The sequence below is a fragment of the Ostrea edulis genome, chromosome 5 (genome assembly GCF_947568905.1).
Source record: "Ostrea edulis chromosome 5, xbOstEdul1.1, whole genome shotgun sequence".
Taxonomy (NCBI): domain Eukaryota; kingdom Metazoa; phylum Mollusca; class Bivalvia; order Ostreida; family Ostreidae; genus Ostrea; species Ostrea edulis.
In genome coordinates this window covers 80,899,845-80,923,087 of record NC_079168.1, presented here as the reverse complement: position 1 = coordinate 80,923,087, position 23,243 = coordinate 80,899,845, and the positions used below count along the sequence as shown (strand labels likewise).

At 36.6% G+C, this 23,243-nt stretch overlaps 1 protein-coding gene across 2 annotated transcripts in view; it reads right to left on the bottom strand.

Moving 5' to 3' along the window:
* The window catches only part of LOC125650723 (nidogen-1-like), a 43,750-nt gene that overhangs the window by 9,906 nt on the left and 10,601 nt on the right, over positions 1-23,243 (bottom strand). For both annotated transcript variants that reach the window (XM_048879239.2, XM_056166405.1), the window contains exons 4-19: positions 22,891-23,105; positions 20,938-21,038; positions 14,640-14,792; positions 13,581-13,817; positions 13,020-13,217; positions 12,525-12,743; positions 12,215-12,337; positions 11,583-11,699; positions 10,839-10,970; positions 9,206-9,457; positions 8,840-9,061; positions 7,630-7,782; positions 7,036-7,164; positions 5,302-5,421; positions 5,045-5,149; positions 1,436-1,558 (exon numbers count right to left, since the gene is read on the bottom strand). In XM_048879239.2, the coding sequence (XP_048735196.2) occupies positions 1,436-1,558; positions 5,045-5,149; positions 5,302-5,421; positions 7,036-7,164; positions 7,630-7,782; positions 8,840-9,061; positions 9,206-9,457; positions 10,839-10,970; positions 11,583-11,699; positions 12,215-12,337; positions 12,525-12,743; positions 13,020-13,217; positions 13,581-13,817; positions 14,640-14,792; positions 20,938-21,038; positions 22,891-23,105 (2,599 nt within the window). The remainder of the gene's footprint in view (positions 1-1,435; positions 1,559-5,044; positions 5,150-5,301; positions 5,422-7,035; positions 7,165-7,629; positions 7,783-8,839; positions 9,062-9,205; positions 9,458-10,838; positions 10,971-11,582; positions 11,700-12,214; positions 12,338-12,524; positions 12,744-13,019; positions 13,218-13,580; positions 13,818-14,639; positions 14,793-20,937; positions 21,039-22,890; positions 23,106-23,243) is intronic.

The window sequence follows — 23,243 nt, the reverse complement described above, 5'->3', positions numbered from 1 at the left end:
AAGACCCCAACAAGTTATCTGTCTTTGTTTTAATGCTATACAAGGGTCTCACATTTTGGTTCCCATGGTACGAGGACTGTTCGATATGTAATGTGTATTGTACAATATCTCAAAAGGAATTAACTCAAATAGTGAAATGAACATTACATCCCTTCAAAGTATTCTCTGCGGTTTGAAATACATAATTTCAATCTCTGAATCCATTTCTGAAATGCGTCACGATTAAGGTAGACCTCTGAGGCACTGGTTGATGGCTGAGCCAAGGGCTTGTCGGGACTTGTAACAACGACCAGATAAGAATTTTTTAAGTTATGGAAAAAGGAAAAAGTCGCATGGGGCTAGATCTGGAGAGTATGGTGGGTGTGCCAAGATGGTAACCTCTGACTTCAAAAATTTCTTTACAAGCTCAGATGAGTGTGATGGAGCATTATCATAAAGTAGACGAACATGCCTAAATCCTGACACGGCGTCGTTTATGATAATATTTCTTGAGCATTTTTGGTATAACATCTCGGTAATACCGACTTGTAGCACTTGTGCACTTCGGCAACGGAATTTGTACAGCTATACCATCACATGAGAAGAATATGCAATAAAGAACCTTCTTTGTGCTTATGGTTCTTTTGGCAACTACAGGCCTTCTACCATATTTAGTTAGCCATAATTTGTTTCCAATTTTTCTTACTGGTTCGAAATAGTGAACCCAAGTTTCGTCACCAGTAACAAAGTTTGCAAATTGGCTTTGATTGAATTTGGGAAACATTTTGAGCAATTGTTTAGCGGTTTGTACTCGTACCCGTTTTTGGTTATCTGTCAATATATGCAGTATCTATCTAGCAGAAATCTTTCTTACTTTCAAAATGAAATGCACCCGCGATAGTGATATGCCAACAGTTTTGGCAATATCACGAATCGTGTATCTGCCATCACTTTCAATTATTTCCCTGTCTTTTGAGACATTTGCCTTGCCTGTTAGTCACAAGTTGGCCAGATTTTCTTGCATCTTTGACGGACTCTGTACCAGTCAGAAATTTCTTTCTCTACCTACGAACTGTCTCATAAGATACATTATCAGACCCATAAATTTCCCCCAATTCAGTAAAAATCTGCATTACCGAATGACCGAGTTTTGTGCGAACTTTTATACAAGCTCTAATTTCTTCAATATTCTCAACCCATTTCCCAACCATTTTTACAACAGTGGTCAATGACTGGCTCTGTTGAAATGACTATAAGTTTAAAACTATGTGGAGCTGAAGGCTCGTGATTATACTGTTGGAAAGGTATTGAACAGAGATATTCAAGAGTACCATCATCCACAAAATCATGCAAAGCGTTATCACGCTGTGGTACAATACACATCAAATAGCCCTCGTAATTCTTGTATTATTGCCATAACTAGTACCTTAGAACTGTATCAGTTCACAGCACTTGCCTGATATGATGACGTTGAGATTGGAACCATTGCTAGCAGCATGATAAACGCTTCCCTCTACAACATCTGTATAATATAGGCTTCCATCAGCACAGTCACCATCAACAGCAACAATCAGCTGATCTGTAACAACCAATGAGAACTTTCAATACTACAATCCGCTGACCTGTAACAACCAATGAGACCTTTCAATACAACTATCAACTGATCTGTAACAACCAATGAGAACATTCATGACCTGCAATGGCCAATAGGAATATTTTAAATATACACACACACAGCAATTACCTCAATTACAAACAAACAGATTGTCCTTCTAAGGTCCTTATTGGACTGGTTTATAGTAGATTCATAAATTGTCATGTATTGTGCGCAGTTGATTTCCAGGAATTCTAACCCTGAAAGAGTGGAGTGCACACAATCCAAAAGACTAAAAGGATCATCCCTTTTTTGGTATAAGTTCAGGTTACCATTACTGGGCTTGTAAATAATCAGTTGTTAGGGGTGTTATTTATATTTTTACCATTGATTCAGTTTTGGTATCATTAACGTCTTATACACTCTAATACATAAACATATAAGTGGAAAATGATAGTGGTAGAATACCTTAGATATGTATGATATCTTAGATGCATTTGAAATGTCGCAAATCATATTGTAATGTATGACTGTGACATCATAGTTACATATGTGTACACATGGCAACAGACTCTGATGGCGTCGATCCACATACGAGGTTCATTTGCGGTTACGGAAATAGCCGAGTAGTAACGATTGCATATATTATAGACTAGCAATGTAAATAAGGATAAAAGTTATGAAAGCATAAATTTTGTTTATATCAGCCACTGGTATACATTAAACTGACCATATCAAGAATAATATTTGTTTGAATAGACCATTAAATTAAATATGAAATTATTTTTTATTTCCTCTTCAGCATGAGTGATACTTTAATCAAAGAAAGATGGCGATTATCGATTTTTGTTTGAGCTATTTCATCATTTAATACTCATAAATTTACTAATATTGTGTGACCCTACAGTTTGGGTGGTTGCATGGTGTCTGATAATCGGCCTTTAGGCAATATATGAAGGCAGCAATAAGCATTTGTACCCACCACGTGTGCACGAAAGTATATTTGCGTCTCACTGTGCATAAGAGTTCCACAAAGGTAAAGAACTATTGGGCAACTTGGAAATTGCGTATTGTATAGAAGTCATTACTGGGCATGTAAATAATCAGTTGTTTGGGGTGCGTACTATACACATAGGTGCACTATACACGGTACTTTATGGTTATTACTGGGCGTGTAAATAATCAGTTGTTTGGGGTGCGTACTATACATGGTACTTTATGGTTATTACTGGGCGTGTAAATAATCAGTTGTTTGGGGTGCGTACTATACACGGTACTTTATGGTTATTACTGGGCGTGTAAATAATCAGTTGTTTCGGGTGCGTACTATACACGGTACTTTATGGTTATTACTGGGCGTGTAAATAATCAGTTGTTTGGGGTGCGTACTATACACGGTACTTTATGGTTATTACTGGGCGTGTAAATAATCAGTTGTTTCGGGTGCGTACTATACACGTAGGTGCACTATACACGGTACTTTATGGTTAGGGCTATTCCAGAAATAAATACATGGGGGGGTTGGGAGGCACCTTTTGTATATACCAAGCACCCATAAAAAAAAATAAAAAATTACCCCATGACCCATCAAATTGATAAACTCATTTTACAATGACCCATCTAATTAAAAAAAAAACTAAGGGCTGTTCCAGAAATGATCAAATGGGGGGGTCGGGCGGCAAACGATATTTTTTTGTGTGGGTGGTCGTAGTTTTTCATATTTTAATTGGTCTGTGGTTGGACTGTTAAAAAAATATTTATTATGGGTAGTGGGTAGTTTCTATTGTTTTATTTTGTGCCACGTGGGTGTTGAGTTTTCAGAATATTTTTATTGTCGCTCTTGTCGTGTTGGTTACAAAACGTCGGAGGGAAAATTGAAAAGGTGCTTTCGAAATGCTGCTTTCGAAATCGGAAATCGGAAGTAACATAGAACTATTCGAGTTGTCGCTCTTTGCAGCGCATAACTTCCCATTACGGCACTCTTCAAATTAGAGGCGCGTTTAGTAGGGTCCCTTTGGACGTGATGGCGGCGAACTCTGTTCTGTAGATTATTACAGTTTACAGTGCATCGATTTTGGGAATATTTTGAAACCAATAGGTACTCCGTTTTCTAATAAAAATAGGCAAACCTTAGTTGATTTATACGAGGGTACCGATGCGTTATATTTATCAGTCGGTGTGATGGTGATATAGAGGCCTCCGGTCGCGGGCTCCATTAGAAGACGAACGATTCGTGGAAAAACATATCCATACCCATTTCATGATAATAGCATCGTTTGGACTCCCAATCTTTCCAACATTCCCGCCATAGATGCCTTTGATTGTTGATGTGACATCGTTTCTTCAGAACTACTGTGATACAATGTCGCACAGGCATTACCGCGTCATTGACTAGAATGTTTGTCCCGAAAACCTCGCGAGATTTGTACCGTTTTCATTTTTAAAAATATTTTTGTGGTGGGTTTGGTTAGTTTTTTTTTTTTTTATTAGATGGGTCATTGTAAAATGAGTTTATTAATTTGATGGGTCATGGGGTAATTTTTTATTTTTTTTTATGGGTGCTTGGTATATACAAAAGGTGCCTCCCGACCCCCCCATGTATTTATTTCTGGAATAGCCCTAACCAGACCCACCACAAAAATATTTTTAAAAATGAAAACGGTACAAATCTCGCGAGGTTTTCGGGACAAACATTCTAGTCAATGACGCGGTAATGCCTGTGCGACATTGTATCACAGTAGTTCTGAAGAAACGATGTCACATCAACAATCAAAGGCATCTATGGCGGGAATGTTGGAAAGATTGGGAGTCCAAACGATGCTATTATCATGAAATGGGTATGGATATGTTTTTCCACGAATCGTTCGTCTTCTAATGGAGCCCGCGACCGGAGGCCTCTATATCACCATCACACCGACTGATAAATATAACGCATCGGTACCCTCGTATAAATCAACTAAGGTTTGCCTATTTTTATTAGAAAACGGAGTACCTATTGGTTTCAAAATATTCCCAAAATCGATGCACTGTAAACTGTAATAATCTACAGAACAGAGTTCGCCGCCATCACGTCCAAAGGGACCCTACTAAACGCGCCTCTAATTTGAAGAGTGCCGTAATGGAAAGTTATGCGCTGCAAAGAGCGACAACTTGAATAGTTCTATGTTACTTCCGATTTCCGATTTCGAAAGCAGCATTTCGAAAGCACCTTTTCAATTTTCCCTCCGACGTTTTGTAACCAACACGACAAGATCGACAATAAAAATATTCTGAAAACTCAACACCAACGTGGCACAAAATAAAACAATAGAAACTACCCACTACCCATAATAAATATTTTTTTAACAGTCCAACCACGGACCAAATAAAATATGAAAAAATACGACCACCCACACAAAAAAATATCATTTGCCGCCCGACCCCCCCATTTGATCATTTCTGGAACAGCCCTTATTATATAGAGGTCCTTACTGGGCTTGTAAATAATTAGCTCTCCTGGTCCTGTGTCTTGGTCCATGTTGACCCGACTGAGAGTTTTACCCTGAGACAAATACAGGAAGTCCTCGGAACTCGTCCCTAAAAACAGAAAGTACATGTTGTATGTGCACATCAAAGGCAACGGTAAACTGTCACAAAATAAGGATTTTTGATACATAAATGAAGGGAAATTTAGAATTCATGAAAACACATCGGTTAGTGTTTAATCATCATAGTTATTTTTAACATACTATAGCAGAGTTTTCCGTCTCCTCTGAATCCGGAGTTGCACACACAGACATATAATTCTCCATTTGAAACACAGTTAGCATTTGGGTCACACACTGTGGGATTTCTTTGGCAATTGTGACCTTCAAAAATAAATTGTGCATAATGTATCTAAACATATTTCTTTGGTGCTATAATATTTGCATAATACAATGAAAACTGCCTTATCTGACACCTGTGCAATCTATTTCACTGGACTTATTTTCTTTTTCATTCTCAATTTCCTATTTTCATTGTTTTTTACACTGTTTATTCTGACACACTGTGTATTCCAACAGAAGATTTATCTCCCAGTGCATGTCAGATTAGATAGGTTTCACTGTATTTGGGAATAAAAGAAAAGCGTGAATAAACGTTTTCAATATCATATCCTAGAACCACAGCACCCTCTCATTCGTATCTGAAGAAGAGACAGTAGAAAACCTCCTAGTAATACACATTATATACTGATAAAGAGATGGTATAAAACCTCCTAGTAATACACATTATCTACTGATAAAGAGATGGTATAAAACCTCCTAGTAATACACATTATATACTGATAAAGAGATGGTATAAAACCTCCTAGTAATACACATTATCTACTGATAAAGAGATGGTATAAAACCTCCTAGTAATACACATTATATACTGGTAAAGAGATGGTATAAAACCTCCTAGTAATACACATTATCTACTGATAAAGAGATGGTATAAAACCTCCAAGTAATACACATTATCTACTGATAAAGAGATGGTATAATTTCCCAAAATAACGTCGTTTATCTTAGCACGTGACAAGGCATTGTGTACACAATCATGCTAAAATGGTGGCATACGACGTGAAGAATATTCAGATCCAATGAATCTTAATTTGGCTGTTTCATAATAATTTGATTTTTTACATATTGTAAGTGTCACATTTTCTACAATTTACGTTTTTGTAGTAATACCGGGTAACTAATTTTCTTAAGATAAATTTTTTGCTTTTAAATAAATGAACAATGTAACAACGTGTGGAGTTTATGAAGGCTATGTCTCAGAGTGAATCATTACATGTACTTAACCGCTGAGTTCCACCTCAAAAAAATTGGTCAAACACCTATTGTGGTATATAATATGCACCCCTTTCTCGAACCAAAAAATTCTTGAAAAAAAATACGTATTATATTTGGCAAAATACGGTACTTGTTTTATTCAAGTACAGTAAAATACGGTTATGGTGAACCTCCAGGGCAAGTGAAAAGCAGTTCATTATAACCCAAACTTCATTATAACAAATACGATTTTGGTTATTTTCCTCTCATATGGGAATAAATCTCACTCCACCATAAGCATGAATTTGTTATAAGTATGTTCGTTATAAGTGTACTGTACACCATACTGCAAAATGACTCGCAAAAGTCAAATCAAAAGAAAATAAACACAGGAGTGGTCTGTCGATCAATTCAGAGTTTTCACATGTATTTTGGCAATTTAAAATAAAAGTGAGTAAATATATTTCATGAATGGTGATCAGATCTTGCAAAATTACGGAACCTACATTACTGATGGTATCAGGGGCTTTCAATACATAACATGTAACATGCATGTAGCGAAGTCTCTATGACTGATGCATGTAATTGAACTCCCCCCCCCCCCCCCCCCCCCAATACATTGTAATCTTATCCAGTCTTCTTTAGATAAAGCTGTGGTTATGGAAATGGTACATGACATACCACTTGGAATACAGGCCTTTCCATCACCATCATAACCAGGTCGACAACGACACCGATAGGAATCCACAGAGAGGTTGTACAAACACTCGGCAAATGGGGAGCAGTTATTAATCTGGTTACAGGAAACCTCTGTAATACAAAAGGAGATATTTCAATTTTAAGGCATCGCACAGCTAGTCGCATTCTTTCAATGTTTTTGTGTTTTCTATTTCTGATTTCATTTTCTATTTTTCACATAGATGACTGATATTTACTGTAATCATACTCAATTTATCACTAATCTAGTTTTAGCACTTTCAAAACACTTAAATTCCATTATATGTCCACAGAGAAAACCAACAAACAAAGGCATAAAATGTAGTTGTAAAATACTCTGTTTTATGATGGCAACAATTTGAGATGAATCGGCCTCCATGTCATGATTGGACCAATCAGAGATGACATATCATTTGATTTATGATTGGACCAATCAGAGATGATATATCATTTGATTTATGATAAGACCAATCAGACATGAGAGATCATTTGATTTATGATTGGACCAATCAGAGATGACATATCATTTGATTTATGATTAGACCAATCAGAGCTTACCCTCTTGTTCGCAGGATTTGCCATCACCCCTGTATCCTTGGTTACAGCGACATGCATATCTGCTGGTGTACCTAGGGTCGGGCAGGCACTGGGCGTTTACATCACAATCGTTGTAGACTTCACAACCCTGGGGCTCACAAGTCAAACCATTACCTACAAAAACACAGGTATCGTGAAGGTTATCAGGAAAATGTCTACTAAAAAAAACCAGCCAAGAAATACAAAAACAATAAATGTTGGATGTCTTGAGCTTGAACACAATGGATAAAAAAATCAGCCGAGAAATACAAAAACAATAAATGTTGGATGTCTTGAGCTTGAATACAATGGATTTCTTCTACAGCGAAACCTGTCTAATTCAACATGCAGCACAGGGAGACAATTATATTTTGTCTGAATATTCAGTGTGTCAGAATAAACAGTGTCATAAACAATGAAAATGTGAAATTCAGAATGAAAATAAGGGTCGAAATGCCCAGTGAAACAGATTACACGGGTGTCGGATTAGGCAGTTTTAACTGTACATGCAGTCAAAATGAAATATACTGATGGTATCTCTTAAATTAAACCCCAGCAAGAATACCAGTATCAAGATTATTTGAGAAATGAACGTCACCTTTTAGCTGTTCATGGTCAATATGAACGGATTTGGATTTGAGGCAAATTCTGTGAATTGCACTAGCTCGACAGCTCAAAAGTGATGTTCATTTCTTATATTTATATTCATTTACTTAATCATCATTTCTTTACATTGCTTCTATAAGTCAGGAAATATTTTGTTGCATAAAACGAACTACTAAGATCCACCTATGTCACAGTCGTATTGTGACGTACATCAAAACATAGACATGACGTCACACTTCGTCTTACCCTGCCTTTTATCAATAGTGCATGGTGCACTGTATTTTGGAGCTATGAGACCACAAGATTAGGATGATAATCCACGTAAGTTCACAATCTCAATCCAGGGTGTGACTTTGTGAGATCTTTGTAACACATGTTGTATATTTTCAAATCATTACACACTCAGTCGCATGCTTTAAACTAGTTCATAATCCGTTCATTGTCAATATGAACGGATTGTGTCGTGTGCTGATATTGGTTGGTTCATAGAGGAAAATGCGATTTGTAATATAAATATTAATTTATAAACCGTATTCTTGTAGAACTAATGTAAATTTCTGGACATAATCTTATCACATGCACTGACCTGAATATCCATTTCTACAGAGGCAGAGGTATCTCAGTTCAAACGGATCGTACAAACAGTCTGCGTTGGGATCACACATTTGTTCGTAACGGCAATCCGCCTGCGTGCAGTTAAACCCATCGCCACGGTAAGTGGATCTACACTGACAGGTAAAGTTTTGCTTGGAAACATCAAATAAACATTCTGCATTTACACTACAAAGTTGGCAAACACTTGGTATTTCTGAAAATCAAAATATCTTAGAGTAATTTTCCTAAATAAACATCTTTATGGTTTTTATTGGAAATCCTCAGTGTGCCAATCACAAACTGACGACACAAATACTACAAATGCATGTGGGTTAATCAATTAAAAATACTTAATTACCAATAGCTGAACAGAATCTCCCATCACCAGTAAATCCTGGATTACATTGGCAGATGTGGGCAAACGTGTTAACGTTAAACACGCATGTGGCATTGATGTGGCATCTGCTACACTGGTCCTTGTACGCCTCACAGACGAGACCGTCACCACTGAATCCCTCTCCACACTCGCACTTGTAGCGCCGATCATTGTAGTCAAAGACACATTCGGCATCCTGGTGGCAAACGTCAGGGGCCTCATTACACTCAAACGCTGAAACCATTCAGAAAACATTGGCTATTTTTTAATTCTAATGATGCAACAGATCCAAAAATTTTAAGTTATGTATGGATCAGAACGTTTCATATGATATAAAAGATCAGAACGCTTTACATGTTTTGAAAGATCAGAACATTTTACATGGTGTAAAAGATCAGAACGTTTTACATGATGTAAAAAATTGAACGTTTTACATGATGCAACAAATAAAAACTTTCTAAAACCTTATGATATGATGAATATCAAAATAATACAAAACAGACATCTTCACTAGCCAAGGGTTTTTGATCCCCTTTGCTCCCCATAAATTATAGGAAGCAGAGTGCACTGAAAACAGTTGGTTAGCAAAGATGCAAAACATATAATATCCTGTGAAAGTGAAATAATACTTCTCAGGAAATGGAATTAGATTGGCCATGTACTAAGGATGAAGAACACCAGGATTTGCACCACCGCACTGTCATGGCACCCAGAGGGAAGGAGGAAAGTAGGCCGGCCAAAAACAATGTGGAGAAGAACTAATGAATAGGAAAGGTTAAAGCTGGGGTGGAATAGCTGGGCATCAGCAAGATCAGTAGCCAGAGACAGAGGCAGGTGGAGGCAGTGTATTGGGGCCTTATGTGCCAGCGGGCACAAAGAGGATGGGTAAGGTGAGGTGAATATCCTGTATAGCTGATGAGCCTTAAGGAATTATAAAATATCAAAACCACTATTCTCTATTTGGAGCGATTCTTAATCTCAAGATTCAATATTAAAACAAACAATTGCAAAATCAATTCCAAAACAGATCTGTCTGAAATGACATCTCTAAAAATATTGACTAAGGCCACTGCTTTAACTGTTTACAAGTTAAACAGAAAAATTGTCCAGTCATGATGAAAATAGATGGTGAACATCTTCATATGGTGAATAAAGAGTGTACAAATTTTCAGAAAAATACATGTGCTGGTCTTTCAGAACATGTCCAGACAAAATCATGTCTGCAAACAGACTAACATGCTAAATCCAATATACCCCCTCCCTACACTTTATTCCCCCTCCCTACACTTTATACCCCCTCCCTACACTTTATTCCCCCCTACACTTAATTCCCCCTCCCTACACTTTATTCCCCCTCCCTACACTTTATACCCCCTCCCTACACTTTATTCCCCCTCCCTACACTTTATTCCCCCTCCCTACACTTTATTCCCCCTCCCTACACTTTATACCCCCTCCCTACACTTTATTCCCCCTCCCTACATTTTATACCCCCTCCCTACACTTTATTCCCCCTCCCTACACTTTATACCCCCTCCCTACACTTTATTCCCCCTCCCTACACTTTATTCACAGGGGGATACTATCTAATCTGTCAGAAAAAAACAAAACAAACCTAAAGTGGAACAATTTTTTCCATCACCATAGTAACCAGAATTACATTCACACATGGGTCGTCCGATGTCACTGTTGAAGACACAACGTGCATTGGGATTGCAGACGTCATCTCCACATAGTCTTACTTCCCCTGTAAACAGACATAAAGATCAAAGGTCAAAATGCAGTCTGCAAAGAGCAGGAAGGCAATGGAAAAGTGTTTATCACGCCTCAGACAAAATTGTTGAAATCTAATTGGTCAGATCTTGGTCACATGACACTGTGAAAAATAAAATGTATCATGCGAGAAAAATCTGTATTGAGCGAGTAATTTATTGTCGTGTTCGACTTGCAGCCGTGACAAAATTCGCAAAGCGATAAGTTGTATGATATAGACCCCCACATATACAGTTAGAGGTTTTTGACATGATAAATTCGTTACACAGTTTAGTGACCTGATACGGAAAAATACATGGTGTTTTCTTTTCACACCATGTATTTTTCTGTATCAGGTCACTAACTGACTGTGTAACTAATAGTATCATGCTTTTAAACATACAGGACCACAATGCAAACTTGTAATACATGTACCAATATTGCTATCCTGTCTAAATAAAAGAATTCATTATTATTATTGGAAATGTTCAATCCCGATTCAACAATGATAAAAATTTAGATTAAATATTAATTATGATTATGTATTTGTTTATTCATAGAGAGTAAATAAAATTAGGATTGCATTATGTGTTTACATGTTTCTTACTTTGACATCGTAAACCATCCCCTGTGAAACCAAAGCGACATGTGCACTCGAATGACCCCGGTAGGTTGTAGCAGTCAGCGTTAACGTCACATGGATTCTCTGTGCATTCATTCACATCTGGTCGATAAAGATAAGATATAAACAATCACACACATTTCAGCCAATTAAACCTGGATTGTAAAGAATTTTCATGCCCCTATCCCAAGAACTGAAAACCTCATTGAAATTCACAATTTGCACAATATTTCAATGCACGGAAACCATACCCACAAAATAACATACCAATGGATGGTAAAATATTGGATAAACCAAGAAATAACATCCCAATGGATTGTAAAATATTGGATAATCCAAGATTAACATCCCAATGGATTGTAAAATATTGAATGCTCTATGAAAATTGGTCCCTATGAATTTATACGATTCCACAGTATTCAAACAATAAAAGTGAAAGTTGTTAAAGATCTGTTACTAGGCACTGACAGTTAACAGATCCCCGAGATCGATTCTGGAGATAGAATCTGTTACTAGGCACTGACAGTTAACAGATCCCCAAGATCGATTCTGGAGATAGATCAATGGTACGGATCTTTTAATCAGATGGTATATGTTTACTGGTGGTCTGTGGTTACCTTGACACTCGGTACCGTCCCCAATAAATCCTCTGCGACACTGACATCTGACCTCATTGCCCTCAGGAATACACTCAGCATTCTGGTGACATCTAGCAGCGCCCTCTAGGCAGGGATCAAGACCTTACAGAAATTTATAGAAAAGATCAACGTAAAAGCGTAACTTTAATACACGATTTCCACCCTGTTAAGCTATACCTAGATACAGAGAACACAATAAAACTATACAATCAGGACAACTGACACACACAGCTTGTAATTTGTAAGTACATGTACCCAAACACAAAGTTCTGCAAACAAAATCAAGTACCTGACTGACTGACTCCCATTTTGGCCGTCATGATGTAGCGGACGATATTCTGATCAACTTCATAACTCAGGTAGTTCCTGCTGGTCATTAGTCTCATGACGTCCACTTGAGGGTCAGTGTTGTATTTACATTCCTCGTACATAATTGTCTGATCCAGTTGATATTGACGAGTTATTCCATTCACTACGTAACGCCCAGTGGAGCTCGACTGCCACTGTCCTAAATATCAATACGTAAAACTCTCATTATCGTGGAATTTGATACATGTTCTGATCACTCCATACTGAGTAAAAGCTGAATTACAAAGCATGGTTTAAATTAATATCTTATACTTCTTATGCTGCCATTCCTTTAAATTCCATGATTTTGAAACCCAAATAATAATTATAAAATAAGTAATGTATTATTTCAGTTGCAATTAGTACAACGTTAAAAGTTGTCAAACACAAACACTTGCAAAACACCCTCTTGCATAAGACTTGTTATGCGACCTACCTGGTGCGATACGCTGATATTCCTCGGTGTAATCTCCGAGGGTGATCGAGGAGTTGATAGGGATTGATGGTACAGTACCCTGTATATTTGTCTCCAGCCTCATGTGTCCCTGGGTATCGTGTCCATGAAACTTCTGAATGATTGAAACCTGCTCACCCGTGGAGTATCGAACTGCTGCTGTACGATTCAGAATGCCACCTGGAAACAAAAAGCAACAACACTAAACGACTTTAAAATATCTGCTTTCTGACATGTCAGAAACTGCTTAACAATTACGCACTTTGTTGAAATGAAATTCTGTATAATGATATCTATTGTCAGTCACATACATGTAAATAATAAAACACTATATTAAACAAAATCAGAATTTTAAACACAAGAAATCTTATACAGAAGTATCATTATCATGTTTAATTACAAATAAGCTTTTTGAAATGGCCTCTCTCTTTTCTTAGCTGTACGATTAAACTGGACAAGCACTGGTCAGTTTTATATGCTCGATAACATGTCATCGTTCATGGTTGTATAATCAAACTGCACATGTACTGGTCAGCTTTATACCTGATAACATGTAACCGTTTTTGGCATCCGGGTGCTGGGGCTGAGCAAAAAGCCATCCCATGATTCCTCCAACAGTGATCAACGATCGTAGATTTCCCTCCATCTGGGGTACTATGCGACTGATGGCGGTGTACGCTCGCCCATCACGTGTCACAATGTACACATGCATGTCCAGATTCTCGATTGTGTAGCCATTCAACTCTCCATACACCTTGCCGTTCATTCGCTGGGGCACTCCTGATTAGAATAAACACACATGATGCATATATATTTCCATTTTGTATACCCTTCAAATACTTATATATATATATATATATATATATATATATATAGACTTAATACTGAAGTTTACTTTCTCACATTATCACCAGTGTGAGATCGACTTTACCCATGTGAGACAGCCATGTGAGATTTTTCTGTCTCATACTGCTGCGACGTCATTTGATTGTGACGTCTTATATTTACACGGAGAAGTACAATGTTTAGTATTGTTTTCTTTAAATTTCAATTTGATATAGCTTTCTGGTGGACAACCTTGAGTTTTTTTATTTGATATAGCTTTCTGGTGGACAACCTTGAGTTTTTTTATTTGATATAGCTTTCTGGTGGACAACCTTGAGTTTTTTTTATTTGATATAGCTTTCTGGTGGACAACCTTGAGTTTTTTTTATTTGAAATAGCTTTCTGGTGGACAACCTTGAGTTTTTTCAGTTTACAGTGTAAACCATTTTTGGGTATGCTCTTTCTGGCTGTCTAATTAGATTTTGCATCGAAATTCAAATGAGGATTTTGATAATTTTGAATTTTTTCAAAGATTTTGAATTCATGCACTAAACTGTGAGTAAAATATGAGAGAAATAATCCTTCATTTTTTACTAGTGTAAGATAGGGAAATTCCACCTATGGAACAAGATTCACTGTCTAGGACTCGGCACAGCCTCATCCTAGACTGCGAATCTTGTCCCCTCAATGGAATTTCCTTATCCCACACTGTACTACTGAAGCATTGTATTAGTTTTTGTCAACTTAGAGATAGTGCAGACTACAGCGAATACTGACCCTTTTCCAGACAATTGAGCCCGTTGCCATAGTAATTATCTAGACACTTGCAGCAGTAGCCAATGGAGTAATCCACACACTGTGCGTTCAAGTCACACTCAGTGGCTCCCTCTGTACATGTCTCGCTCCCCAGGGTCGGCTCAAAAATTACAACTGCAAAACAAAACAAGAATATCAGTAAAACTGATGGATGCTCCCCGAAATGCATCTAACCAATGAACTACTTCACATGATGAATTACTTACACAATGATCAATAACTGTTGAAATATTATTGTTTCTTTTTCATATATAAGATTTATGTTGAGTGAAATTGACCTTTACAAAATGGCCTTGAGTGACCTTTGTCTGAAAGCCATTTGCCTATTACTTATTTGTGTGATACCTGTATATGATCAATACCTGTTCAAAAATTGTTGAAATAAAGAACTTTTTACTTATATAAGGTGTTCTGAGTGACCTTGACCTTTCAAAAATGACCTTGGTCCAAAAGTCCCGGTCTCAAAGAATATTTGTGATCAATTTTGATAAATTTCTTATGAAAGGTTTAGGAGAACTTTTATATCAACAAGAGACCCACAGGCCTTATTGGTCACCTGAGTACTAGTTAAAAGTATCACTGGTCCGAAGGGCTATAAAATCTAGAAACAATTTCTTGTTCTGAAAATATCTAAGTAAAATTCTAATATTCAGCAACAGCATAAAACAAGATGTGTTCTTAAAACTTCAATGCCCTTAAAAGTGCCTATACTGATGACAGGCTTTACATAAAATAATATGTGTACATGTACTATCATTAAATGATATCACGGACCCAACCTAAAGTGAAAACCCTGGGGATGCGAAATTCACCATTTTTTGTGTAATATTCTTTTCTGCTTTTCCTAAATATGCATTAAGTTTTTTTACTGTATAAGTAAACTGAAAGAAGTCCTTCAAATGATAAAGACAATAATCACTACAATAATTTTGGCTTCACCCTGAAACCAAACCCTTACTCCCTAGAATCATGAAATTTACAATTTGAGTAAAAGACTACCTAAACCTTCTAAATATCCATTTAGTTTTAATTTAGTATCAAAAACATTAAAGCAGATATCATTTACACATTTTGCACATGTACACTATATATCATACCAAGATTGGCCCGCACTAGAGTCAGAACCTCTACCCCAGAGATTATGAAATTTACAATTTTGGTAGAGGCCTTCCTGTTCTACATCACTATGCATTTAGCTTTTATTGAAGATATGCAGTCATAGAGAAGATTTTTGAAAATTGGTCGATTTTGGCAGTTTTCCTCTGCCCCTAGGGCCCCAGGGGTGCAGGAGTCCTGAAATTTATGCCCCCTTTCCCCAAAGATACTTCATACCAAATTTGAAAAGAATTGGAATGGTAGTTATCAAGAAGTTAAAAATATTCTATTTTTTACAAATTTAATAACTGTCCATTTTCGCCCCACCAAAGCCCCTACCCCTGGGATCATCAAATTTACAAATTTGTTAAAAGACTATCTGTTCTTTCTAAATATTCATTTACTTTGAATAGCACTAAAGAAGATGTTATTTGAATGTTTTACACATAACCACTACATACCAAGTTTGGCCCCAACCTGGAGTCAGAATCCCTACCCCAGGAATCAAGAAATTTACAATTATGGTAGAAGTGTTCCTGCTCTACATCACCATGCAGTTAGTTTTTCTTACACGTGTGTGGTTGTAGAGAAGATCATTTTCAAAATTGGTCAATATTTAGCAGTTTTTGACCTCCCCCTAAGGCCCAAGGGGTGTAGGGGTTCTGAAATTTAAAATTTATGTCCCCCTTGTTCCAAAGATGCTTCATACTAAATTTGAAAGGAATTGGAATGGAAGTTATCAAGAAGTTAACAATGTTCAATTGTTCACATTTTTAACAACTGACCATTTTGGCCCAACCCTGATACCAAAACCCCTAACCCTGGGATCATCAAAATTACAATTTTGGTAAAGGACTACCTGCTCTTTCTAAATATCCATTTAGTTTCAATTCAGTATCAATAGCACTAAAGAAGATGTTATTTAAGTGTTTTACACATAACCACCATATACCAAGTTTGGCCCCGCCCTGGGTTCAGAACCCCTACTCCAGGGATCATGAAATTTACAATTTTGGTAGAGACCTTCCTGCTCTATATCCCTATGCATTTATTTTTTTTTTTTACTTATGTGCGGTTGTAAAAGATTTTTCTCTCGAAAATTGGTCAATTTTGGGCAGTTTTTGCCCCGCCCCTAAGGCCTTAGGGGTGCAGGAGTTCTGAAATTTACAATTTATGCCCCCCTTGTCCAAAAGATGCTTCATACCAAATTTGAAAAGAATTGGAATGGTAGTTAGGCTGCCTAAAGTTAATTCTACGTTTAACGTCACCCGCGCGCGTAGGTTTCGGCGAAATTGCCGTTTTGAAAAAACAAACAAATCCGGATTTGAAGTAGTCGTTCGTGTTTGGTTTTTCATTTAGCGACTTGATTATACTTCCCGCGTAAGAGGGAAACGTATGCAAAATTGAATCAGAGGTCCTTACGTGAAGAAAATGGAAGTATATGCCACTATTGAAGCAAAGAAAACGTACAAAGATGGTTTGAACCGAACTAATCTCAGCGAGATTCGTCGAAGCTGGACTGACGCCTCTTCTGAATGTCAGACCAGTGTCACACAAAGTGAAATCTTGCCTGAACTTCGGCCACTTTTTGCGATTAAAATGGGTTAAACTGAATTCCTTGACCGCTTCAACTTTTCGCCTTCGACATCCTATTAACTCCCCATCACAATGAAACATGCATTTCTTACCTTTACATAGTGTAAATTCCATAGTAAATAAAGATGGTTATTTTCGAAGTCGTTGCAAACGGCCACCATTTCATATAAAATTTACCTTCTCAACACTGAAGAGTTCCGATATACTATTTCATGATAGTTTGTACTACGATTGGAAATACATAACTTACTGATTGTACAAAGCATTTAAAGGGACTGATTCACCATTCTACCCAAAATTTTGTTTTTCACTTTTAATGATCAAAATCTACTGTCTAATATGTTTGAAAGATTTCATATGGAAATCAATGTTATACATCATCACAGAAGCTCATTTTAGAGAGTTTATTATTTGTTTTCTAAACAAAGATTGCGGTATGATATTATTTACGAAATTTTCAAAAGAAATGGATATCGATCTAAGTTTATTATATCTTTCACATTTCAAGCATTTTTGGGGTAAAACGTGTCATCTAATAATAAAAATTTGTGACTATACAACATTAAGATGCATTATATCACAAAATCAATAGTTCACTTGTTTGTTTCTGTACATAAAAAGACTCGAGTCTTTGTTTACATAACATAGATTTAAGGCTAAAACATTGCTTTCATTCTTGCATTCAGAAGGTCAAAATTTTGGCTGTCAACATTAAATGAGTTATATTTCTAATGTTTAACATCAAAAATGAAAAAAATATTTTTATCAAAAATCATGAACCAGTCCCTTTAATCATAAAAATTAAAAGCACTAAAAAGAAAACTGTGCAATATTTTAATCAATTTATTTGAAGACGTCATAAACTATTGGAATCCTGCCTTGTATTTGTAGAAGTGAAGGTACAATCCTGATCTTTAGTTGTGGTACACCAAATTAGCATCTTTCAACACTGATTAATAGTACATAGAAAATTGTATAACAAAAAACAAACCAACACAAAACAAAGTAAAGCATATTTTAAACTTTAAGATGTGTCATTACAAAAATGTATGAAATATTGTCATAATAATTTTAATTGTAACTGTGGGTCACGTGTGTCTAGCAACTATTTCCACAAAAGGAAGTTTTCCTTTAGTTTGCTATGTTTGTGGTGATGAACATCCATTGGATGTACCACCTGATATTATCGCAAGCCACTCCTCCGCTCACCCAATCTGCATGGTGTTTTCGCAGAGGGGATATACAAACCCAAATTAAGGAAAAAGTCTTTGCTGGGAAAACGCCAAAATTTACTTGGACTTGAAAATCAAATCCTACAATGTGTTTAATTTGACATATTACTTTTTTGGTCACTAAATTGGGTGATTTTAATTGACTTGGACTTGAATATAAAACCCAACAATATCTATTATTTGAAATTATTGATTTTTGGGGTCACTGAATAGGTGATTTTTAATAAATACACATTTGTTTAAAATTTTTGTTTGTTTATTTTTTTCCTCCCTCTCTCATAGGTTTTGAAGTTTTGAGGTGACGTTAAACGTAGAATTAATTTTGAACAGCCTTACCAAGAAGTTAAAAATGTTCAACTGTTAATGCATGACGCATGATGAACAACACACGACGACGGATGCAGACCAATTGCAATAGGTCACATGAGTTTACTCAGGTGACCTAAAAATGTATAAATAAGGCCATATTTAAAAGAATGTTTGTTTCCCCTCCCCCGGGTCTGACTTTTGAAATAGACCCGGCAGACAGGTGGTTTTTTTTTTTCTTTTCTTTTTTTTAAATTTTCGTTGGAAACACATATGAACAAGAGCAACGCTAACATGGCATAATACGCCCGTAGATTTTGCTCAAGGAAAACATATTTTAGTGGGATTCATATTTTAGTGAAGTTAGCACTGTCCTCTGTGAGCTAATTCATTATTATGCTTGTAGAAATGGATATCAAGATATAAAGAGGGATAGCCTTAGAATGCGCTACTTCATAAATATGCTAACGGTTCGGTTTGTATCCTGCCCACAAGGTTTTCCTAATAAGTGATACTACGACCTTGACCTTTGACCTTGAAAAACAATAGGCACCTTCCTCTCATCATGATGATCAAATATACCAAGTTATAATATCCTGGAGCTTACGGTTCGGTTTGTATCCTGCCCACAAGGTTTTCCTAATAAGTGATACTACGACCTTGACCTTTGACCTTGAAAAACAATAGGCATCTTTCTCTCATCATGGTGATCAAATATAATAAGTTATAATATCCTGGAGCTTACGGTTCGGTTTGTATCCTGCCCACAAGGTTTTCCTAAAAAGTGATACTACGACCTTGACCTTTGACCTTGAAAAACAATAGGCATCTTCCTCTCATCATGGTGATCAAATATACCAAGTTATAATATCCTGGAGCTTACGGTTCGGTTTGTATCCTGCCCACAAGGTTTTCCTAATAAGTGATACTACGACCATGACCTTCGACCTCTCACCTTGAAAAACAATAGGCATTTTCCTCTCATCATGGTGATCAAATGTACCAAGTTGTAAAGTCCTAGGGCTTATGGTTCAGTCTGTATCCTGCCCACAAGGTCCGGACAGACTGACAGACAGACGGACAGAGCCATACCATAATACGTCCCGTCTTCGACGGGCGTATAAAAAGCAGCTCAGAGCACCGATAGTCATTTTCAATACTGTACATCAGAAGAAGAGTATGCCATGTGTTGGTTGAGCTTGTTTTTATGTTGGTCACTGGATTGACATGTCTGCTGGCATTTATAATTCATATTCTTCGTAGGGGAAAGTAGTCCCGGAGAATTGACACTGTATCGAGTTTGTTCCAAAAACAGCGAAAGTAAAATTTGGAACGGACAAGATTTTTGTTCCGGAAATAAAAAAAAAAAGTGCGAATTTTTGGTATAAAAATTTTTTGACCCAGGCCCTTTTTTTTTACCCGGCCGGGGGAGGGGAAACAAACCCATTTTTATTTATAGCCTAAGGAACTTTAATATGTTCTGAGTGTCCTTGACCTTTCCTTGACCTTTCCAAAATAACCTTGAAAGACCTTTGTCTACAAGTCCTTGCCTCAAGGAATATTTCAATACACCGTCTCCGTGCAAGGGTATATTTGTCTGACAGCTAATGTAGTTTTCGATGTATGGCTGCATTCAGTTTCAACACACATGATTTGTTTATTTAATGTTAGTGTTCATATTTTTAATTGTGATGTTCTGATATTGTGATTATATGATTTTCAATGTGACACATGTATATGGAATTAATATTTATCAAAGATGTTACTGAAATCTTAACAAATTTTCGAAAGGTCTTTGGTGGGATAAATTTGTTACACAGTCAGTCAGTTTGGGACATAATATGGAGTCATCCAGACTGTGAAATGGAAATCCGTATTGGCTGGGACTCGGCAATACAGATTTCCATTTCACATTCAGGATGACTCCATATTATGTCTCAAACTGACTGTGTAACTAATAATGTAATAAAGGGACCTCCATTAACCCTTTGACCCAAACTCCACACAGTTCACCTCACTGCATAACTTACCTCCCGTTTCTTCTGTGCCAAATGAAGGCTCACGGATGCCCCCACCATTCAGCTGTCCAATGTTGAACATCCATTGTCCAGGCACGTTCACATTGGAGCCACTGTAAAACATAAACAGTAACCATGACAACCTGTTATCAATTACTCCAGTGGTTGTTGTACTATGTTATATTTATTTCAGCAAATTCAGACATTACACTGGTTTTTGTACTGACAAATTCAGACATTACACTGGTTTTTGTACTGACAAATTCAGACATTACACTGGTTTTTGTACTGGCAAATTCAGACATTACACTGGTTTTTGTACTGACAAATTCAGACATTACACTGGTTTTTGTACTGACAAATTCAGACATTACACCAGTTTTTGTACTGACAAATTCAGACATTACATTGGTTTTTGTAATGACAAATTCAGACATTACACTGGTTTTTGTACTGACAAATTCAGACATTACACTGGTTTTTGTACTGACAAATTCAGACATTACACTGGTTTTTGTACTGACAAATTCAGACATTACACTGGTTTTTGTACTGACAAATTCAGACATTACACTGGTTGTTGTACTGACAAATTCAGACATTACACTGGTTTTTGTATTAATTATAACATTTTCATATTTAACAAGATTCACATGCATGTTGTTCACATTCGTGAGGAAATGGTAATCATTTCAATTCTTAAAGATATCGAAGGCAAACCATTGGCAATTTTTAAAATATTAAATTTACAGTACATGTATAGTCTAATAGGTGTTTTCATACACACATACAAGTGCCTCAATGTTGTTCTCTATTCAGAGTGCAGTGACATATCTAAAAATCAACCCCTCCCTCCTCCTCAAATCTTATTTTTCTAATCCCATTTGGTTGTGCACCATTCTTAAATCCTTTGATGACTAGGAAGAATTGTTTAGCCCACTAAAACTGATGTCTACCCTTCCGTTTCCATAGTTTTTAACACATTTTTTGGGATCATCTTTAAAGTGGAAAATTAAGACTTAACGGTCCATGAACATTCGCCTATATGTAAATGAGATTAAAAAAGGGAACAGTGATGTGAACATATGATAGTAAATTAAACATACAAAATATCAAAGGCCTATGTCAAAAGACAGGAGTAGACAAATACATTTTTGAAGTACTTGCCCAAGGACAGGTAGAGACGCCAAACTAACTTGCTCTACCACAAATTTCACTTACCCCATCTTAAATTAAGACATAAATAAAAGTATTTGAAATTGTTTATCTTGTATTTTATTTATATCTATTTCTGTTTGCTCATTGTAATAAAGCCACGACCAAGTTTCCCCGGATTCTCTTCATTTTGTCATACTTGGCATGCTTTGTAGATACAGAAGAGTGTAGTTTTATTAAATCATCAGAAGAAAGCCGACATACTTTTGGTTTATCCAAGATTGGTGTTGTAAATGACCGATTGTAAATTTAAATCATTAACTTAAATTTTCATTTTCCTTTAGAAATTCACTTGCTCATGGACAAGATACTCTTGTAATTTCACCTGCCCGACTCTAAAATATGGTTACCCCGGGCGTCAGGCAGTGCTATTTGTCTACCCCTGAAAAGACAACAAAGTACGGACCAGGGAAAAAAATTATATCATTTGACCTTTACATAAAAGGTCAAGGTCAAAAGTCAGCTAAAATGACACGCAACACATTCTCTTAACATGGTATACCCACATACCAAACATGAAAGGCCTATATAATGTCAAAAGACAAAACAGTTTTGATCCAGACAACAAAAATGCCCCAAATTCTATCATTTGGTCATCAAAAATGGCACGCAACACTCAGCTCTATCTTGTCATGGTATACCCACATACGAAATATCGAAGGACTATGTCAAAAGACAAAAAAGTTATGACCCGGACAAACTTTGTATGAGAACTGGAAGAAAAAGAAGAAGTCACATAAATTCACTTGCCTGGCAAACAGGAAGGCTTGGCTGGTTCCACTGTATGGCAACTTGTAATGGTCCTGGTTATCACCGGCATCAAACCCAGCCTGCGCTGGGGGGTCAGGTAAAATTGTGTTGAATTTCCCCTTGCTGGTGACCCAGTTAAGACCCCCATCAAGGTAGTTATAAAGAGCAAAGGACTCCGATCCATTTGTCACCAGAACAATTTGGAACGTGTTGAGCTACAAATAATTATCAATCATATAAGCAACTTCTTAAAACTACTGATTCATCAAGTTTATAAAATTTTGATGGTGTATTTATTCTTACTTTATATATACATGTAATTGTTCATTTTAGTGCATTATATATTTTTTGTA